At 41.1% G+C, this 23,578-nt stretch overlaps 1 protein-coding gene across 1 annotated transcript in view; it reads right to left on the reverse strand.

Moving 5' to 3' along the window:
* Positions 1–152: 152 nt before the first annotated feature.
* The window catches only part of LOC105028079 (transmembrane protein 164), a 44,117-nt gene continuing 20,691 nt past the window's right edge, over positions 153–23,578 (reverse strand). Inside the window, exons 3-6 of the mRNA XM_010900548.3 lie at positions 14,761–14,827; positions 10,697–10,775; positions 3,744–3,844; positions 153–3,344 (exon numbers count right to left, since the gene is read on the reverse strand). Of these exons, the coding sequence (XP_010898850.1) occupies positions 3,138–3,344; positions 3,744–3,844; positions 10,697–10,775; positions 14,761–14,827 (454 nt within the window). The 3' untranslated portion in view covers positions 153–3,137. The remainder of the gene's footprint in view (positions 3,345–3,743; positions 3,845–10,696; positions 10,776–14,760; positions 14,828–23,578) is intronic.

Raw genomic sequence — 23,578 nt, forward strand, 5'->3', positions numbered from 1 at the left:
ATTTGTCACTAGGTTACGTTACATATGACAGATGTTTTACAATACACTATTCTAGTCCTTAGTAATGAGAGCAAAGTAATTTAGTAGATGGACAGTTTCCCTGTTACTCTGACTGCTGTTGAAGTGCTAGATATTCAATGAGAAAATACAACTGATGAGCAGAAATTAATTTTATAGTCAATACAGCACAGCGCACATTCACCTAGAAGTGTACAAAACGTTTACCACATCCCTTTTTTTCCATGTGTACTTGTACAGTAACACAAAATCCCTCCTTACAAAATAAGTGATCCAATGATCAAAGTGACAGGAAATGGTATTTAAACCCCCTTTTACATAGTCCTCTATTCAGTCCAAAAGTCATTGCATTAGTGATGCTGCATTTCTTTCCCCCCATGTTTAAATAAACTCAGACTGCTCCTACATACTGTATAAAAACCAACTACTACCATGGTAACACCCTCACAGGTCTGATTTCACTGTTCAGAATTAGAAGTGTGGTCACGGGATAAGTAAACATTGCTTGGGCTGGTCTCCCAGCCAAATACTTCCCTTAAAACAGGGGGTTCCCAATGACTGTCCCAAAGTAGAGCTATGGTGATCTTTTGTCATTAACTAAATCAATACAGATACATGAAGCACACAGTATGTGATGGGTTATATAGAACACGTGTATATTGGGTTACATGTGGACTGAACCTGGGGCACAACACATGCAGATTGGAGTGTGACTTATAGAAGAGGAACACATCCCCATCTTATATGATGGAATATTAACATTTAACATGACAATGTCCATCTGCAACCTTGTGTCCCGTTATACATGCCCCATGATTAATACATCCCGTTAATAAATCCTCTGTGAAGGCCCTTACTTCCACTGAAATCCCTGTGACAGGCACCAGGCATTGATCCTCACTTGATAATGATGCCTTTTCTAAATACCTACATCAACATGCCTTACTGTCATCTCCCAGCATCCAGAACTGATGTCAAAAGGACAGCCAGTGGTGTGCATTGTCTACAAGACCTCCCACATCAAATTTTTCAGTTTGGTGAAACCGGTGATGAGAGATGGCAAAAGGCAGGAGGCTCTTTCCCATATAACACTTTGGCAAAAGTGAAAATGTAAGGAATGGGTTACTCCTTTTCCTTAAATCTTTCCAACCCAGTTGAAAGGACGGGACTTGGGCCATCACTTAAAAAGACAACTTCATAACTTTTACTCTTCAAACTAAATAACACAATGGGATTATTATTGTTATAATTTTTTTTACAATGGATTAAACACAATGTTTTTATAATGTGAATCTTAAATACAAACATAAATGGCGATGTTGACCTGTATTCAGGCCAACTGGTATGGCAAGCACACATGGAGTTAAATGTACAGGAACAACAGATCTATAACATTGGGGTTAGCCCCATTTGTTTCTGAATATACATTACAGTCCATACATATTTTTACAGTGACAGGCTCTGTTGTTTTGCCTCTGTACTCCAGCAGTTTTGATTGGGGATTATATGATTATGGGGTTTAAGTACAGAATGTCAGCTAATTTCAGGGTATTTTCATCATTTAGAAATAACAGTTTTAATGGACCAAAACTATTTGGATGTTGGTTTGTATCATCAGTGCATTTTGAGTTGGTTGCTGTTTCTGACAAAACAAGGACCAACAGTGTCATGAGTTATCATGATCCTGATAAATCATAAATCGACATAGCCAAAACATTAGGCATCAAAGTAAATTACTCAGAACAAGAAGAAAGCACTGGTTAGCTCAGCAATGGCAAATGACCTGGTATCACACTGAATACCTTTTCTCCAAAGAATGCTCACCATGAAGAGGAAATTAAAAACACAAAGTAGCCATGGATTTGTCAGCCGGTACCATTCACAGAAGACTACACAGGACTGCAAGGTGCAAAAACAGTAGTTAGTCTCAAAAGTAGTATATCTAAAAAGAAAATCCAATTTCTGAAAACATTTGGGACAGACAAGACCAATTTGAACATGTACCAGAATGATGGTTAGAGGAAAGTGTGGAGAGAAAAGGAACTGACATGACTTAGCTGTGAGATAAGGTGTAAGGCCACCACTGGGACTGGCTCACTTCATTGATTCAACTACTGATGGCAGATGTAGGATTAAGTGTACCGAAACACAGTCTGCTCAGATACAAGAACATGCCTCAAAACCCATTGAACTGCATTTCACGAGCAGGACAATGACCCCAAACAATGTTTTTCAGAGGTAAAAAGCAGAATCAAGAGATTGGCCAAGTCAATCACTGGACCTGAATCCAGTTGAATATTCCTGTGTTTCAATTGCTGAAGACAAGACTGAAGGCAAAAATGCCCAGAAACAAACAAGAATTGAAGTTGACAGAGTATCCCCAAGAAAGATACCCAAAGTCTGGTAATGTCTATGGGATCAGGCAGCTTTAGATTAGCCACAAGTATTATATATTATATATATAGATGAATTTACTTAAGATTGTTAATTTGTCCAATTACTTTTGGTAGTGTTAAATTAAGATGACAATGTATTAAGTGTTGTAAATCCAACACCATTCTTGGTTTATGGATGTAAATTCCCTACAATTAAATCTGCACTTAACTTCTTGGTCATGGTTTCATTTCAAATCCACTGTGCTTTAGAACAGAGCCAAACCAACAAAATGTGTTTCACTGTCCAAATATGTATAGACTGCAAAGTAACTACAAAAGGCAACTTTAGAAATAAAGAGTAACTTTTAGAAACACATAACAAGTAACTTGTGTTCAGAAAATCTGACACACAACAAAGGCAAATTTCACCTTCCCAGCAGAGCACATCCTTCTCATTGTGTGTGCAATTCAAGCTAGCTCCAACACTAAACAAAACACACTGTTAATTTGACCCTGAAATGCCTATTTCTTCACGGTAAAAAAATGTGGTTAAGTGGTACAATTTGTATTAAAAATGTTGATATAAAATTCCAACATAAGAACAGGCGTGTGGATTGAAAAAGGCTGTGTCCTTGTGAATCTGTCTTTCTCTCTGTCTATATCTGTGTCTCTAAACGTGTCTGCCTGCCTGTCGGTCTATATCTGTGTGTCTGTCTCTGTGTGTATTCATCCCTCTGTCGAATTTCAGTCGACCTTCTTGCTGCGGAGTCTGACGGTGTCCAGCAAGTATCTGCAGGTGGGGCTGGTGTGATGGGAGAGGAGGGTCAGAACCTTCCCATGGACCAGAGTCAGCAGGGTCTGGTGAACTGAAGCCCAAACCCGGTACCACGGCCCATAAAATGGGTCGGACACAGCAGGGCACAGCATGTTGTTCAGGTTGACCTCGGTCATCTGGGGGGGGGAAGACAGAAACCGCATTGAGAAAATCTAGACGAAAAAGACAGTCTTTATAGGGTTTTGGGTTAAGCGGTCCCGGGAAGACCAGTGAGCTGCATCACCTCTCTCATTAATCATGCTAATGTCATGTAGCAAAATCTACCCAACTCCTGTATATATGCAGCTTCTTGTGGTACATCTTACTCAAGTCACTGTCTTGCACATTACATTGTTTATATTATATTACCACCAGTGTCCGGTACATGGCTGGATCCAGGATCTGTATAGGGGAATCTCATCTGGGTCACCTTACTCATAGATCTGTGTCATTTTACTGGCCTCTCCTTTCAGTGAGTGAAAAGTGGGTAGTGTTTCTGAGTATCCAGTAGAGGGCTCCCTCTACCAGTGTCTTACCAGGCCCAGGCCTTGTAAGAACAGGAAGTGGTAGAGGAACAGGATGCCGGTGGAGAGGATAGCCCACCACATGTCCACCAGGGGTTCCGGCTTGTACACGCCTTATGTGCCAGAAAAAAAGAGAACTTAGAACATTATACAGACAACAAACGGCTGAAGATACAGTAATGGATTACTGTCAGTTCACTGGCTGGGCATCATCATTACCTCCACTGGTATTCTTACTCTCGCTTAAATGATCCTATCTGGCAGTGAATCTTTCTTACAGAGACCCACTACTGCCTTCCTGCCTTTTCACAACGTTCACAACCAGTGCTGAGCAGGCAGGGCTGTCTGACGTACTCACATTGAACAGGACCAGCTTAACCGGAGAGTACCGGTTCTTCCCCTCCCCACCATGGTTTAGTCTCTATGCCGTTTCACAAGAATAAATCACAGGCAACCTTAGCATTCATCAGGCCCTTCCCTCGCAGAGCTAAATCCCCCCTGCTCCTCTCCTCTGTCTGGGCCTGGGGGAGTCTCTCACAGAGGGTCAATGTGTTTAGAGGCCATCTCTCCATCACTGTGCTCTAGTCCAGACAGAGTCAATTAAGTCAGGGCCAGAGACAGACAGCCCAGCAGCACAGAGACAGGAACAAGGAGGCGGGGACAACCAAACACTCAATTCATTGTTCCCTGGTTTGCTCTCAAACCGGAGTCCAGCGGACTTGCTAGCACTCTGCCGTCACAAAGCAGAGCGAGCACACAGAGATTCCTTATCACGCAGCCACTGTGAGCTTCGCTATGACTGTGAGCTCTCTTTGTCTCGCTGCCATTTCACATCAGCCAGTGGAACAGAGAACAGAGGCACGGGGTCCCTCTCCCAGGCTGGGAACTTGCAATAGTGACTCACAAATTCCACTCTATAATTGGCAAAGCACAGTTCAGTTGTAACCACTCAGCAGCATTACATCATGCCGTTAACTCCTCCATGGTACACCTATGGGCTTGTTGAGATTTTTAGCTTGCTTCTACCCAGCTCTTTGGAAGGCAATGTTTCATTTTCACGTCTAGAACCTGCAGACTGCTCAGGACCCACCCTATTGTGAAGAGATTTCTAGTGCCTACAGAAAATTTTCAGATGCCTCTACCTCCTTCACATTGTTATAGAATTTTAATAGTTTGAATACATGTCAACACATCACATAATGACACTTCAAAGACATTATATAAGTGGGATGCATCAGTATCAGTTGTTCCAAATGTATGACAGTAGGTTAAGATGTGATTGTATCAATTTTCCTTTTCAGTTCAAACATGCCTTGGAGGCAATTCTGCCCTGAAGGCAGACATTCATGTGACTGGCTGACTCCATGGAGAGTGCAGAACTTGCGGTTCAAACAGAGCGAATGCTGTTTGATGACATTGACCAGGCTTAGAGCTTTTCCCCACCCTAAACCTTTACCACTTACCTTCCCCTAATTGATTTGTATTTTAACGCCAATTTAGTGATTTTAGAGTTGAAACCTACGCTCTGCCCTCTACAAACACTATTAATTTCTGCCTGCAGGGCAGATCTGTCACCAAGACTGGTTGAGTATGTAGAACTCACCACTCTGGCTTTTGTAATGTGTCACAAGTTGGCTCCATCTGAAGTGTATGTAGTGGAGCTAATTTTAACCAGTGTCTTTATACTTCTGGATTGTCATCAGTAAGGTTGTGCATAATTGTATTCCCATAGTACATTGTTTTGGTTTTAAACATGGATTAGTAAGAAAAAGGAATAGAATGTCATCAGCAGTTGAAAATAAGTATTCCTATTTAGAATAAGCAATTGAGTTCATTCCAATTCTAATCTTCCAGAAGAGGTTGAACAAATATTACAGCAAATACTGAGAGGACCCACCAACTTTCCCTTGTTCTAATAGAGAGCTCAAAGACCCTAGTATGATGAAGGATGTTTCGCTAAAAGAAATAGAAAATCTGTCAAACATGGGTTACACTGCATATATTTGAGGGTTGGAATTAATATTAGAAAACATGTACAGTGCCTAAAGAAAGTCTATAGCCTCTTGATGTTAACATTTTGTCGTGTCAGAGCCTCAGGTTCATTCATTTAAATGAACCCAATATCTACACATTATACTCCACACTTAAGGGAATTGGTTGCATTATTGCAAAATGAATGTAAACATTACAAATACAATACTGTAACAAAATGTAGTGATTCACATGACTTCAGGATTCATTTAAGAATTTCTGTAGGATTCCCTCTGTTGTGTAGTGAATTGCAAAGATGTAACCTTCAGCACCAAGGACCTTTCAAAATAAATATATCTGGGGGTGGGGATGCAAACATTTAGACATTGAATATCCTCTGGAACACAAACACATTACTACTCAGTGGAAGGTGTATAGTCCCACCAAAACCGTGTCTACATCAGTCGGTCTCCAAACAGGATGACCGGGAAAACATTATTGATCAAAGAGGCTATCCAGAAAACTATTGAAGCACGACAAAAAACTCTGTCAATGTGGCATAATGTTTTGTGGTCTGAGAAAACTAAAATGAAACCATTTGGCTGAAAACCAAAACATTAAATTCCTACATAGGAAACACCATTATGTAGGTAACACCATTCATAATGTGAAGCATGTAGGGTTGGGTATTTCAATTTCATCAATTCTGATTCTGCTTATCAAATCCAGTTATTTTCAAATCCCAGTTAGGATTCCAATATTTTTTAAAGAGAAGACATACAACATATTGCCTAGCTTTTTTTCTTTGCACATTAAGGCTATAATCAGTCAACTGTCAATGGTGACAGGATTCAGGAAGGTTATAACCTAAACAAATGAGACTCAACCGTAGCTACCAGATGTAACCCCATAACCACAAATCTTCCACTTTCTCCTTGCGCATCTTCCCCTTCATCGCTAAAGTGAAAGGAGTTTTGGTATTAGAGGAGAGTCAATGGGGTTGAACCAGTGGTGTAGTGGTGCTCTCTGAACTTATGTCTAAGAAAAATATATATTACAATTATTTGAAGACATTACTTCACCAGTAGCAATATCATTAAATGTTTTGTGAAGCTAAGCCGAACTTTAAAGCGTTTAATGTGGTCAGCCATGGTCCAGGATGTAAACAGAAGTCTCTTCTCAATTCTCATGTGCTTGCTTTGTTGACATACTTCGTGAAATTATGTGACATTAAGTCTGCCGTCCACGTAGCAGGTGCTGGCAGATAAGTGCAATGTCTATGGACTGTAAAATGCGTGACTGAAATCCAAATGTTAGGAACTGAAGCAGAATCGAAATGCAAGTGTCTTTTCGAATCCACGGTTCTTGGAACCAAATTGGAAACGGTTCTTCATACTCAACCCCTAGAAGCATGTGCTGGCAGCATCATGTTATGGGAATGTTTCTCAACTTCAGGGATTGGGCAAGTGCCTAATTCCTCAGGCAATGTACTTTCAGCATAACAAAAGCCTGAAGCACACAGCCAGAGTTACAGTGGAGAAGTTAATATTGCCAATCTAGGTGTGGGAACCTATCTCAACAAATTCACAGCCGTCATAATTGCAAAGTGCTTCCACCAAGTATTATGTTAGTGGGGTAGAGTCTTATCTAACTATCATATTTCAGTTTTGTATTCTTAATCTATAATTTTATTTGACAGTTTAAAAAAAAGTCTACAGTGCTGTGTAGATAAAAGGAAAACATCTTAATTGGAATGCAAGAAGCCCTGAGGTACTGATGAAACGAAATGTGAAAATAGAAAGCAGGAGGATGTAAACTTTCTACAGGCAGTGTACACGCACTAAGAAATGCATTATCAATGTGCCGTTTTTACAAACCCGATTCCAAAAAAGTTGGGACACTGTACAAATTTTGAGTCAAAAAGGAATGGAATAATTTACAAATCTCATAAACGTATATATTTAATTCACAATAGAATATAGATAACATATCGAATGTTGAAAGTGAGACATTTTGTAATGTCATGCCAAATATTGGCTCATTTTGGATTTCATGAGAGCTACACATTCCAAAAAAGTTGGGACAGGTAGCAATTAGAGGCCGGAAAAGTTAAATGTACAGAGAAGGAACAGCTGGAGGACCAATTTGCAACTTATTATGTCAATTGGCAACGTGATTGGATATAAAAAGAGCCTCTCAGAGTGGCAGAGTCTCTCAGAAGTCAAAATGGGCAGAGGATCACCAATTCCCCCAATGCTGCGGCAAATAATTGTGGAGCAATATCAGGAAGAGGTTTCTCAGAAAAATTGCAAAGAGTTTGAAGTTATCATCATCATCTACAGTGCATAATATCATCCAAAGATTCAGAGAATCTGGAACAATCTCTGTGCGTAAGGGTCAAGGCTGGAAAACCATACTGGATGCCCATGATCTTCAGGGCCCTCAGACGGCACTGCATCACATACAGGATTGATACTGTAATGGAAATCACAACATGGGCTCAGGAATACTTCCAAAAAACACTGTCGGTGAACACAGTCCACCGTGCCATTCGCCGTTGCCGGACTGTGGCAAAGTGGAAGTGTTCTGTGGTCAGACAAATCAAAATTTGAAGTTCATTTTGGAAAACTGGGACGCCATGTCATCCGGACTAAAGAGGACAAGGACAACCCAAGTTGTTATCAGCGCTCAGTTCGGAAGCCTGCATCTCTGATGGTATGGGGTTGCACGAGTGCGTGTGGCATGGGCAGCCTACACATCTGGAAAGGCACCATCAATGCTGACAGTTATATCCAAGTTCTAGAACAACATATGCTCCCATCCAGACGTCGTCTCTTTCAGGGAAGACCTTGCATTTTCCAACATGACATTGTCAGACCACATACTGCATCAATTACAGTGTCATGGCTGCATAGAAGAAGGATCTGGGTACTGAAATGGCCAGCCTGTAGTCCAGATCTTTCACCCATAGAAAACATTTGGCGCATCATAAAGAGGAAGGTGCGACAAAGAAGACCTAAGACAGTTGAGCAACTAGAAGCCTGTATTAGACAAGAATGGATTCCTATTCATAAACTTGAGCAACTTGTCTCCTCAGTCCCCAGACCTTTGCAGTCTGTTATAAAAAGAAGAGGGGATGCCACACAGTGGTAAACATGGCCTTGTCCCAACTTTTTTTTAGATATGTTGATGCCAGGAAATTTTAAATCAACTTATTTTTCCCTTAAAGTGATACATTTTCTCAGTTTAAACATTGGATATGTCATCTGTTGTATTCTATATAAAATACCGAAATCTGAAACTTCCACATCGTTGCATTCTGTTTTTATTCACAATTGTGCAGTGTCCCAACTTTTTTGGAATCGGGTTTGTACTTTCAGGACCTCTAATCAGGGTGCAGTGGTTTTTCCCTGCCGGTGGCCATGGCGCCTGGATGCCATCAGGGACCACACTCATGGTAACTACCATCGATATTCAGCAGATGTTTCTACCCTTTTTTCATATTGTCTTGTCTTGATAAAATATATACACTCACCTAAAGGATTATTAGGAACACCATACTAATACTGTGTTTGACCCCCTTTCGCCTTCAGAACTGCCTTAATTCTACGTGGCATTGATTCAACAAGGTGCTGAAAGCATTCTTTAGAAATGTTGGCCCATATTGATAGAATAGCATCTTGCAGTTGATGGAGATTTGTGGGATGCACATCCAGGGCACGAAGCTCCCGTTCCACCACATCCCAAAGATGCTCTATTGGGTAGAGATTTGGTGACTGTGGGGGCCATTTCAGTACAGTGAACTCATTGTCATGTTCAAGAAACCAATTTGAAATTATTCCAGCTTTGTGACATGGTGCATTATCCTGCTGGAAGTAGCCATCAGAGAATGGGTACATGGTGGTCATAAAGGGACGGACATGGTCAGAAACAATGCTCAGGTAGGCCGTGGCATTTAAACGATGCCCAATTGGCACTAAGGGGCCTAAAGTGTGCCAAGAAAACATCCCCCACACCTTTACACCACCACCACCAGCATGCACAGTGGTAACAAGGCATGATGGATCCATGTTCTCATTCTGTTTATGCCAAATTCTGACTCTACCATCTGAATGTCTCAAAATAAAATCGAGACTCCTCAGACCAGGCAACATTCTTCCAGTCTTCAACTGTCCAATTTTGGTGAGCTCGTGCAAATTGTAGCCTCTTTTTCCTATTTGTAGTGGAGATGAGTGGTACCCGGTGGGGTCTTCTGCTGTTGTAGCCCATCCGCCTCAAGGTTGTGCGTGTTGTGGCTTCACAAATGCTTTGCTGCATACCTCGGTTGTAACGAGTGGTTATTTCAGTCAAAGTTGCTCTTCTATCAGCTTGAATCAGTCGGCCCATTCTCCTCTGACCTCTAGCATCAACAAGGCATTTTCGCCCACACGACTGCCGCATACTGGATGTTTTTCCCTTTTCACACCATTCTTTGTAAACCCTAGAAATGGTTGTGCGTGAAAATCCCAGTAACTGAGCAGATTGTGAAATACTCAGACTGGCCCGTCTGGCACCAACCACCATGCCACGCTCAAAATTGCTTAAATCACCTTTCTTTCCCATTCTGACATTCAGTTTGGAGTTCAGGAGATTGTCTTGTCTTGACCAGGACCACACCCCTAAATGCATTGAAGCAACTGCCATGTGATTAGATAATTGCATTCATGAGAAATTGATCTGGTGTTCCTAATAATCCTTTAGGTGAGTGTATATATATATACTTTGACTATAAATATATATAAGAGAATGGCATTTCTACACTAGATGGCAGCCTGTCATAGTATTCCTCAGGTCTTCAACCCTCAGTACAACACATCACCCAACTGGGAGGAGCTCTTTCCTTGGTTAAGGAAGAAGTGATGCAACACTCATGATGGGTTTATTTCTAGGCAGAAGTGAATCAGTCATTGAATGGAGAATGCAAAGAACACCATGAGTGCAAAGACATCACATACCTCCTTTCCTGAAGAGGTATAGAGGCACAAGGTAGAGCATGGAATGCTGGATGTAGTAGATCTCCTTCTCAAATGGAAGCTGAACAAAGAAAAACAAAACATTTTAGTATCTACATTATAATTAACAGTGCTCAGTTCCAACAAGATAATCAACAGAGTTATGTATCTAAATGATTAACACCATTTTTCATATACACAACTATTAACCAAGTGTTTGCCTTATTACATTGACTTTTAAACCATGTATGGCAATGGATATATTCTAAACCCTGAAAGAGCATAAAGGGACGACTGATATTGTGTCTATGAATGAAAGTGACATTTTGGTTTGGATTAGCCAAACAGAACCATTCCCTACAAATCAGGGGCCGTATTCACAAAACATTTTATCTTACCTCTTGGAGGACTCCTAAACAGCACTAAAAGGTTCATATCTAAGAGTTTCCTCTTAAAACCTGTTCACAAAGCTGCTAAGACCAACATTTACTAAAAAATGGGGAGAAATCTTAAGCTAAGAGAAAGGGCGGGGTTGATCCCGTTGATATGGATGATGTTGTGTTCCATGAACAAGCTTACTTACTTATGCCCACAGTGATTGGCTGAAAGGGGAGGGGTCTCTGTCAGTGAATTACTCATAGCAATACTGTAGAAGGATGTCATGTTACCATAATGAAATAAAGATATTCAAATAAAAATGGTGGCTTAGTGGCACTGATTGAATATGAAACCAAGAATGATAATACTGATTAGTCAAGATACGTTCAGTTAATTGTCAGCCTCTTATGTCTGGCAGCTCGTAAAGAAATGCGCGTTCATCTTATGGTGGTGCAATAATTTGTGCAATTGTGTGTCCAATCTATAGCACCAACTACACTGGGTGGTCCAGCGTGTTTTTTTGTAGTTGGCGAATGAGGAAACCAAATTATATGTCGGACAATATGGGGTCTGGAGAGGGCATTTATTGTTTTAAATAATATTCTACTGATGTATGACTGAGATGTGTAGTTCATCTGTACTGCATAGCTGCATTTTCCAAGTGGCCAAATAGCGTGGAGTTGTCACAGCCTTGACCTCTGGTGGATTTGGGTTGTTTCTGTTTGAGGTGACTGATTGTAATTGATCCTTTTTATTAAAATTATTATTATTATTTTTTTATGAAACCTTCTTTTACAACTGATGTACTTAAAAGGCACATCTCAAAACATGGTCCAGATATAACACACATAGGGAGGTAAATGACTTCACATATTCCACTCAGACCAACATTTACTCTCTGGCAATATGGATCCAGAAGCTTCTGCACCTGTGCCCATTTGAATACAGTAACAATAGGCTATTACAAACATTAACATACTAACACGCAGTATAAACAGCAATGTAGTCAAACCAACCTGGCCTTGCACAACTTGCCCACTATCAAACACTTTTCTCCTGCCAGTCACTCCTCAGGTAGTGGCCTAGTCAATGCTCAACCCTAGACCGTGGTGGTCAGCTTAGTGCTATGAAAAGATGGACTATGAGCGCTGTGATGCAATGACATGAAAATATGCAAGATAATCATAATTGGGATTCTGGTTTAATTTGAGTTTCTGAATGTTTTTGTACTTTAAAAATGTTTGCGTCTTCCATTATGGTTAATGGCAAATGACCACAATATGACAAAACCAAGATTGTGAATTCCCCTTTCGCAGTTAAAGGACGGGTAAGAGGAGTGAGCTAATGGCTAGAGCGGGAAGGGTGGGGCTTGTCAAACCACAGGATACTCACTCTCTAGTAATGTAATAACGGATATTGCTGCAGGACTGGCCAGTTGTACAGTGCAACACAAAGCTACTCTTTACACAGAAAACAAACCACTGTTGTCACAATACCATCCTTCTGTCTCTGAAACCAATACCAGGTATAGTTTGATAATCCCAACACCAAAACAACACTATCTACCAAAACGATAACATTACCTTTTCTTTTTATAATTTTGTTAAACAATTGCATGTTCTGAGTCCACAAGAATGCTGATGTCCTCCAGTGATGTATTTTGTTTGCTGTTGAAAACTGATATCAATACCATATAGCTACAGATTTTTTAAAGAAGTAAGTTTTGAGCCAAATTGGCTTTCATAGGCCACCGCAAACTTTGGGTATAAACACTACAGATTACAAATGCTTATCAGATTGACTGTGTCCAACCAGGACCTATCTTCAGTCTATTAACAAAGTTGTGTTTTTTTTAAAACATTTTTTAAGAGAACTAACCCAAATATAGAATTTAGGTGAAAAGACATGGATGGGGGAATGCTCATGAATATTCATTTTGGGGGTCATGTAATGTGCTACTGGGGTATTATTCATTTCTTAGTGGCTCAAATCTTAGTGTCTGGCTTGTTCTGCTGAGCATATTAGGTTGAAAATGTCTGATGGTTTCTCAAAATGATGACAACGGATTTAATTGTTCTCCATTTATAGACGATAATTGCTGTTTTTTCAAAACATTGTTTAATCAGTATAACGAGAAAACATGCAACCCATGAACCCATTGTCTAAATCTAGAAGAAGAACATCACATGTCTGAAAAACATTTCAGTGTGGTTTCAAATGTGTTGAGGAAATATGAACACAGACTGCAGTAAAACTGAGCTCCCTAGCAACCTTATCAGTTCTGATAAACGTTAAGACGTAACAAACCAAAGCCCTGATCAATGTAAAATACTTTTACGACACAACTTAGAGTCTTTAGTGTTTACTGACAGGCTGGACACGCCTTGGCTCCACTGCAGAGGCCTTCCTACCCACACCAGGGACAACACACTGAAACAGTGACACGCTCCATAGACGGAGCTTTAAAACAATACATGTCCTAGAACTATGGCAAGCTCAATCGCGCGGGTCTCCTTTCAGCCCTACCCAGCGCCGAGGTGAAACCTAATCGAAAATTAAGTAGATAAGATCACTAGACTTAGAGGATATCGCTACAACAGTTTCATAATGAATATGTGAGAGCGCTAGCGTTGTCTGGGAATGGGAACAATGCCGCTGAAGCTGAGAAACACAGTGTGGTCAGTGTCCTTGTGACGGCGTTGGTGGGCTTCTTAATGCATAAAATACAGAAGCACTTTTGAGACAATGGACGTGTTTGAGAAGGATGTAGGTAATAAAATGTGAAATAGGTTGATTAAGGGAATTAAGGGGCTAATTTAATCCGGTTTGGTTTCCATTGCTGAGATGCGATTAGTAGAGAGAGACATTATTCCAGAACATGGAGTGGAGCATCTTACAGAAACATAAAATGCATCAATAAGAAAAGCCTGAGGACTGAGGGAGGAAGAAGTGGGGGGTTGTAGCAGGGCAGTTTCACGGCTCTTCTGGCAGAAGCCAAGTAAAGCTACTGTTACAGGCTCGGCTTTCATTGTGTCAACTTCAATCAGTGAGTCTGGAAGGCTCATAGAAACAATATATTCTTCTCCCTGATCAGATTCTGTGACCACGTCACCATTGTTACACTCTGGGGTGGGACAAGTTGATCTTGTGCAGTTGAGTAAACAGTGAATTGTTACTTTGTAACATCACATACTCATCCCTGTGTTCATCCTTCAGATAAAGGGCAATTGTTATACATTACTACCCTAGAAGAACATTAGATGCAACCTTTGGGGGTTTTAAGTCCTGATTCTAGCATGTTTTTAAAAACGATTCTTTAAATAAATATTCAATTTAAACAAGCCTCTAAGAAACAAAACTCTTTGTTGGGCTGCCTCTGGTCCCTTGGCCGTCCCACTCCTTCAGGAAGGCTCCATCTCCACCCAGTCAAAACTCTTCTCCGTCCTGACACTCCAACGGAGGAACCAGCTTTCCCATTTATGATGGCCATGTCACTGAGTAAGGTGCACTTACTGTTACTGGTTTGCGTGGCTGTCCCACCCCTTTCAACGGTCTTAAAATGAATGCATTAACCCCAAGTTACTCCGGACAACAGCGGCTAATTAGTGACTGCAATGAAAACGTCCATGCATCAAGAAATGGCACGGACTGCAGTGTTGTGTTATTCATGTTAGAGGGTGGTTACTTACCAGTCTAGTGTTGACCACAGGGAAGACCAAGGCCAGTAAAGCACCGTTCAGCATATGAACCTGAAGCCTGTGGACAGACAGGGTACACATCACACACTCAAGATCAGAATACCTCAAAACAAAATAGGGTTTGCTTAAAACTGAGGCATGGGCATTGTGCAACGGTCCACGTCCCTGTGCTTGGCTACACTATCAAATTATGAGTAGGGCCGTGACCATGATGGGACTTCAGGTAATGATGAATTGTCATACCAATGGCTACAGTCACAGTCATTTTTATAGATTTTTTTTTTGACATTGTAATAAATGATAATGCATCTTTTGAAAACTAGCTATGACATTCCTAATTCATTACATTTCGTTTTCGGTGTCTGTCTTGGATTTGACCGCCTGCAACCTTTTGAGATAACAACCAAAAATGTCAGGAATTTGTCGATGCCAGAATCCCTCTGACAGTGCTGGAACGGATGTCACTGTGCTCAGTTCACTCACTGGCACTGGAAGGGTAGAGCTGGACTGATGTCATAGGCCAACATGCCCCTCCCCCTCACTGTAGTGCTACCCTGTGCTAGAAACAACATTGTGGAATAATGCAGAACTAAGGGGGGCAAATAAACATTTTATCATAGCAAACACACATCATTTGAACATGCATCATCTGAACACAGAAAATTAGGCCATGCACTTAGATGCAAAGGGAAATGCTCTACTAGATATGATCATCTAAACTGGTGACAGTATGTATCAACAATATTGCTAGATTGTCAGAATCCCCATTAAACCTTGGTGGAAATAACAGCATGTCAGAAAGAGGCTTTAACCACTAGTCTAGAAACCCAAAGGCAAGATGGAATCCTAGAGATAAGGTGACAAAAACCAGTTGAACAAGACCGTTAACCATAATTCCTCATGTTAGTTGCTCTGGCTAGAAGCGTTTTTTTCAAATTACCGAAATTAGGCACAATCATTTCTTACCAAAAAAGGTAGATAAAAGTTGTAAGATTTCTCTTTAAGACTGTGTTGTGCATTGTGTTACTAGAGAAACACATTGAAAGAGAAAACACAATAAGCTGCTAGTCTGTTGGTGCTTCTGAGTATCTAATAAGATTGTTGATATGGTCGAGACTGAAACCCTGAAACCCAGTGTCAGTGTGTACACTAGTGTTTGAGAATGTTCCTCTGCATGTACACAGGCCCACAGCACTCACTGATATTTCCCTCACAACCAAAATGTGTCGCAGAAAATGCATATGTTAGATCGCACAACTGATTAGGCTTCCAAGAAAGAAGCATGTTCAGGGTTGTATCTAGCACATAACAGTGCTACAGTGAGGGACACACAGTACTATAACATTACCCCAGATATACCGTACCTTCCTCCATCATAGAACACTGACATCCAGGGCAAAACTGAGACAACAAGGCATTTTGACAAGTCCAATGTGTCCTAAATCTGCTGATAAGCTTCAGACTGTCACAAACTCTGTAGGCAACCTATGTCAACAATGTAAAACATTAAACTTGCTATTCAATTGATTATTAGTACTTGAATCTAAAATGTATTTTCCCTGTCTTTTAAGAGGTTTTGTCACAGTTACATGGGTATATAATTATGCTCTACATATGCTACACTAGTGGTGGTTAAATGCTAAGAACAGGATCCTAAGATGATCATTTAGGTCCATTCATTGTGTATCTATACTGAAACGATAATGAATCATCTGCATCAGCATAGCAGAGGCCAAACACAGTGTACTTGAGGCACCAGACTTCTGCAGTTGCAAAAAAGATATCTACACACACACACACACACACACACACACACACACACACACCAAAATTATAAATGCAATAGTTTTGTTTTTGCCCCCATTTATCATGAGCTGAACTCAATGTGTGGTTACAGGTGGTCTGCGGTTGTGAGGCCGGTTGGATGTACTGCCAAATTCTCTGAAACGCCTTTGGAGACAGCTTATGGTAGAGAAATGAACATTCAATTCACGGGCAACAGCTCTGGTGGACATTCCTGCAGTCAGCATGCCAATTGCATGCTCCCTCAAAATGACATCTGTGGCATTGTGCTGTGTGATAAAACTGCACATTTTAGTGTGGCCTTTTATTGTGGCCAGCCTAAGGCATACCTCTGCAATAACCATGCTGTCTAATCAGCATCTTGATATTCCACACCTGTGAGGTAGATGGATTATCTCGGCAAAGGTGAAGTGCTCACTAACACAGATTTAGACAGATTTGTGAACAATATGAGAGAAATAGGCCTTTGGTGTACAAAAGGCTTTGATATTTGAGTTAAGCTCAAAATCAGGGCAAAAATAAAAGATTTGCGTTTATAATTTTGTTCAGTGTATATTAGTTACAAAATTATTTTTAACATACTAGTAATAATGTCTACAGTCACAGTAATTTCTATTGAAAAACATTTTGACATAAATGATAATGCATGTTTTGAAAACTAAGACATTCCTAATCCATTACATATAGTTCTCGATGTCGGTCTTGGATTTGCTGCCTGCAACCTTTTGAAATAGATGGGTAATATATATTTCACTCTGGGCATGTCCTCTGTCAACATGTTTCAGCTTACTTGCAGCAGTGAGTTCTCCTTCTGTGGCCATTGCTAATCGACGCCTCTTTCGCCCCTTGGCTCAAACACATTGGCTGCAAGTAGTGGCCCACAGGCGTGACATCACACGCAGGCCAGCTTGTCTTAAAGACACAGACCAGCTTTTATTGTTGCTGTTCTACAGCCTGTTTCGGCACATAAAAGTAGAGTTTTTTTCTAAATGCCAGTATAGCACCGCTGCGAAAATACCTGTACCTAGGAATGTGACCAATACAGTTTTACCATGCAACACTTTTGTAATGTACTGGAAATTGATTTCTGATCCTCTCTAGCATGGCCCATGTTCAATATACCTTTAAGGTAGCCTGGAGGTTAGTGCATTTGATTTGTAACCAAGAAGTTGCTAGATCCAATTCATGAGACTGTAAGGTGAAAATCTATAGTTTTTTGGTCCCTGAACCAGGCAGTTCAACCATAATTGCACCAGAGGCACTCCTAACTCTAAGGGGTTGGGTTAAATCTGAAAACATCTCAATTGGACCAACTGACAAATATCCCCTTTCCTAGACATGTTGTTCCCTTACCCCAATCAATTAAGACTGGACCACATATCCCTATTAGAGTTTTAATGCAGACGTTTTCAGTTACATTTCAATTCTGTAGGACAAGGCAAGGGCCTGAATGAAACGGGGAGGGGTGTAGAGGCCAGTATGACTGTGGTCCTACTCCAGTCCTCCTAATGAGGTCAGAGAATAGAGCCCAGTGCCCCACCTCCCATCTCCTCCTGCTATGAGACCATACCCAGATTACTAGTCGACTCACAGACGTCTGTACTATGGCAGTGAAAGACATTCTAATCTGACTCTTAATGACTGAGACAGTTTGTAATCTACAACTGGTGGCACTGCTGCTGTATTCACCTGTGTGCATACACACGCACGCCAAAATAAACCATGCCTATAAAAAGTCAGAACATAAAGCAATCTCCTTTTCAGGTAACCTGTGTCAAAGTTGATGTAATTAAAAGCAAAATATTACTGTATCATCAGTTTTCACCATTTGTTTTTTGTAACGCTACAAATGTTAAAACACATTGTGGTCACAACCAACAGTTGACTATTGTTGACATCCAGCACCCAGGAACTCATAATATAGGGCCCTCCAGAAGTAGACACCCTAGGTAAATATGAACATAAAATGGTGAAACAAAATGTCACTTGTTGTTTGATCAGCTTGATTTTGTGAAAAGGTCATATGAATCTAATGTTTGAGTCAAAATAGAAAAAACACAAAAATAAATGGAATACTTTATTCAAAAAAACATTGCGTACCACAATTATTAGCAGCCCTACATTAAATACATTGTGGATCCTCCCTTTGCCAATATAGTACACTGCATACACTATATGCAGTGTACACAGCACACCTTCTTGCAACAGCACGTATGGATAGGCCATCCTGGAGGAGCTGGACTACCTGTGCAACCTTAAATACATTGTGGATCCTCCCTTTGCCAATATAGTACACTGCATACACTATATTACTATTTGGCGGCGGCGGATGCACCAATACGTTACGTCCCAGAGGTTCTCAATTGGATTCAGGTCTGGGGAAGGTGAGGGCCAGTCAATGACATAAATGCCTTCGTCATCCAGGAACTGCCTACACTCTGGCCACACGAGGCCAGGCATTGTCCTGCACCAAGAGGAACCCAGGGCCCACAGCACCAGCGTAAGGTCTGACGATGGGTCTGAGGATGTCATTCCAGGACCTAACAGCAGTCAGTATACTGTTGCCTAGCACCTGGAGGTCTGTGTGACCCTCCAAGGATATGCCTCCTTAGACCATTACTGACCCGCCGTCAAACATGCTGGATGATGTTGCAGGCAGCATAACGTTCACCACGGCGTCTCCAGACTCTTTCACATCGGTCTCATGTGCTCAGTGTGAACCTGCTCTCATCTGTGAAGAGAATGGGGTGCCGATGGCAGACCTGCCAATTCTGGTGTTTTCTGGCAACTGCCAATCGAGCTGCACGGTGTTGCAGGGATGGAAATTAGCACCGCCACCAGCCAAATGCGGGTGATTTTGTGTTGTGGCGGGTAAACTCGCTTCACCTACCGGCCACCGTGGCAGGTAAATAAAAATAGCATACTGTTTCACCCGGACATTTTAGAAGCGGCGCACATTAAAAAAAATGTGGCGTTACATCGCAGGCGTTATGAGGTCCGCTGAGAAAACATCTCAGGAGGAGCCAGTGGACAAAGAGGCGAAAGTCAAAAAAAGTTTTTTTAAAGAACCATGGAGAAAAGCAGACAATGGGGAGTCCTGCAATTGGTTAGTTTACGACGAGACAAATCTGATAATGTACTGCTCTGTATGTCGTCAACACGCTTCACATTGTTGGTTAAAAACAAGAAAGTGGCTGGTAAAAACATTGAGTGGCTGGTAGATTTTGAAATCCACCAGCCACAGTGGCCGGTGGACAAAACATTTAATTTCCATCCCTGCGGTGTTGGGCTGTAAGCACAAGTCCCATTAGAGGATGTTGGACCCTCATGGAGTCTGTTTCTGACAGTTTGGTCAGAAACATGCACACAAGTAGCCTGCTAGAGGTAATTTTGTGCGGCTCTGGCAGTGATCCTTCTGTTCCTCCTCGCACAAAGGAGCAGATACCAGTCCTGCTGATGGGTTGATGCCCTTCTATGGCCCTGTACAGCTCTCCTCGTGCAATGGCCGTCTCCTGGTATCTCCTCCCAGCTCGAGAATATACTGGGAGACACAGCAAACCTTCTTGCGACGGCACGTATGGATAGGCCCTCCTGGAGGAGCTGGACTACCTGTGCAACCTGAATGGGCTGCAAGTACTGCCTAATGCTACCAGTAAGTGACAAGGACACTAGCAAAATGCAAAACTAGAGAATAATTATTTAGGAAGGATAAGGAGAGGGCAATTTTCTGTGGCCACCACCTGCAAAACCATTCCCTTTTTGGGGGTTGTCTTGCTGTTGCCTCTCCAGTGCACTTGTCACTTTAATTTCACTTTCTGAATGACTATGACTCTTTTGAAACCAAATCCAAAATGGTGTTTGTTGCCAAAAAGCTAAATTTCTTTCCTCGCCAAACTATAGAGCCTGGTTCCAATCAAAGTCCCAATGACATTTAGCAAACTCCAGGCCCTTACATTTGTGGTATGGTTACAGCAAACTGATTCCTTAGCCAACCCTTCCAAATAAGTTGGCATGGAGGTGCTGTGTAAACATAGTTTTGGAGACTTGGTGATTCATCAAACTTCTGCAATTCTCCAACTGTTTGAAGATAACTTTGCCACTTGAACCACCCTTGACACTTTGTGTGGGGGCAAAATGAGACATGCTTCGAGACCAGTTCATGAAAATCCAGTTGTTTTACATTTAGAACTGACTGCCCTAATAGCGGCAATATTAGGGTATTTTCAGGAATGTAACTATCCTTCCATAGCCACTGTCTGATTTGTTAAGGTCAACAACCTTTTGTCTCATGTCACAAGTGTTCTCTGGCCTTTCCCATGTGGATGGATGACTAAGGGAGATTAACCTGTGTGTCATCTCATATTTATAGCCCAATGAAACAGAAAGTCATGGATTATTATTTTAGAGTTCCCAAAGTCCCAGATTAAAACTGTAAAATTATTTAAAGTTTTAAACTGGAATTTAAATCAGTAAGATATAAATCATGTGATTTTTGTTTCTGAATACAATTATATCTTGATTTTATTTCTATGAACAATTTTCACTCAATTAAAAATATGCATATGATTGTAAGATCAAGCTGATTAAAAAACTTTTCCACAGCCTTGTTTGTTTATTATAATCTAGGGTGCCAAAGCCTGTGAAGGGCATTGTCCATACAAATATCCCAATACAGGAGCCTCAGATTTCAAACCAATGTTATCACCTGGCAGTCTGGCTCAAGTTCCATTTCAGGACTTTACACAATCACAGCCAGTGTGTAATGTTACCAACACAGTGTTTAACTTAAGCACAATGACTAGACAGCTAAGTAGGAAAAAGTAGCCAGTCAGGCCAGGGTTTAAATGTTTTGTCAAATAGCTTTATAATTGGTTGCTTCTACAGTAATACATTCAACATTTCTTTATTCCAATCCAAAAAACACAGCAAAAATACAGAATTGTTACCAAATTTACCTCCTAGATAGGTCAAATAAGTTGGGGATTTGTGTAAAAGACATGACTTCACAAGATCAGTGTATAGTAGTTTCTCACAATGTAAAATCATTGTAAAATCAGTGTTTTTGCTATTTAAAGGGATATTTTGTCCAAAATTCATATTTCTCTCAAAATTCACTTGCCAAGAGATATTCCAAAAGGCACACAGTCATTCTATCAAACAATCCATTATTCAGCTCTGTCCAAGTCTATAATTAGCATCACTAGCATTGCCCAAATTCATGAACGGAAACAGTTCATACCACTAACGTAAAGCAGCATTGCAAGCGGAAAACTACTCCAAAACACTTCAAACTACATTCAGTAATCGGTCGTGGTAGCATACATTTTTTAAACTGTACACTGACGAAACAACCAGCAGAACTGGCTGAATTCAAACTGGCTTCTGTTCTTCAGCAGAAATGTCAGAGGTGAACGTGAACTTTAACCTTAACAAGCTATGGGTTGCTTCACCTAATTGGCCCATTTTCAACAGTGGACATAATTGTGTAATTGTGGAAAATGCCATGGTCATAAGATAACAGGGACGTGGGACAGGAGACATGAGGTTTCACTCGTTGCCATATCTGTAAGGTCTGTTCACAGTTCCATCTGTCAGCCACATCACCAGGACCACATATACAGTAAGGGGAAAAAGGATTTGATCCCCTGCTGATTTTGTACATTTGCCCACTAACAAATGATCAGTCTATAATTTTAATGGTAGGTTTATTTGAACAGTGAGAGACAGAACAATAACAAAAAAAATCAAAACCCTTGTTGGCAATCACAGAGGACAGACGTTTCTTGTAGTTGGCCACCAGGTTTGCACACACCTCAAGAGGGATTTTGTCTCACTGCTCTTTGCAGATCTTCTCAAAGTCATTAAGATTTCAAGGCAAGATATGACAGTACATGGCACTGTCCATCGTCCCTTTGATGCGGTGAAGTTGTACTGTCCCCTTAGCAGGAAAACACCCCCAAAGCATTATGTTTCCACCTCCATGTTTGATGGTGGGGATGGGTCCTTGGGGTCATGGGCAGCATTCCTCCTCCTCCAAACACAGCGAGTTGAGTTGATGCAAAGAGCTTGATTTTGGTTTCATATGACCACACCAATTTCACCCAGTTCTCCTCTGAATCATTCAGATGTTCACTTGCAAACTTCAGACAGGCTGTACATGTGCTTTCTTGAGCAGGGGGACCTTGCTTTTTTATTATTATGATGTATTAATTTGCTTTGATTTGTTTTCGTATGTTATTGGTTTTATATATTTTTGTTTGTAAAGCACATTGAATTGCTTCGATGTATGAATTGTGCTACATAAATAAACTTGCTTGCGGGAACTGCAGAATTTCAGTCCTTCACGGCAACATTTTTACCAATTGTTTTCTTGGTGACTATGGTCCCAGCTGCCAGTCCACGAGGTGAGATCTTGCATGGAGCCCTAGACAGAGAGATTGGCAGTTCTTTTGGGTTTCTTCCATTCACGAATAATCACACCAACTGTTGTCACCTTCTCACCAAGCTGCTTGGCGATGGTCTTGTAGCCCATTCCAGCCTTGTGTAGGTCTACAATCTGGAACAGTCATTAACAAAGCTCTTTTTGAAAAAAGTTATCATATGAAAAACATCTCACACCACACTGTTTTGACTGTCCCCATATGTTCTCACAGTACGGAGGACGAGAATATTACAGTGTTGTCATTTGAATGTGGACCAGACACCAGAAGGACGAGGCTGGAGCCTTGTCCTGTAAGCATCATGGCATCACAGTGCTGAAGTCAGACAGTGTAGTCTCAATCAGATGGAATACTGGGTTCAAGTCCTATGTATCATTTGAAGAATTACTATAGCACTATAGACGGACTGTAAAAGATGACGTAGCAGAGTATCGCTGCAAAATAAACTGGGATCCTATGTGGGGCGCTACTGCAGTGCTCAGTCCTGACTTAGTGTCCCCAGCCCAGTGTTAACAGTCTCTCCCATTGGTAATTATCTGCTGCGGTGTCCTACCTCATCGCAATGG

This window comes from Esox lucius, chromosome 7, assembly GCF_011004845.1.
Source record: "Esox lucius isolate fEsoLuc1 chromosome 7, fEsoLuc1.pri, whole genome shotgun sequence".
NCBI lineage: Eukaryota > Metazoa > Chordata > Actinopteri > Esociformes > Esocidae > Esox > Esox lucius.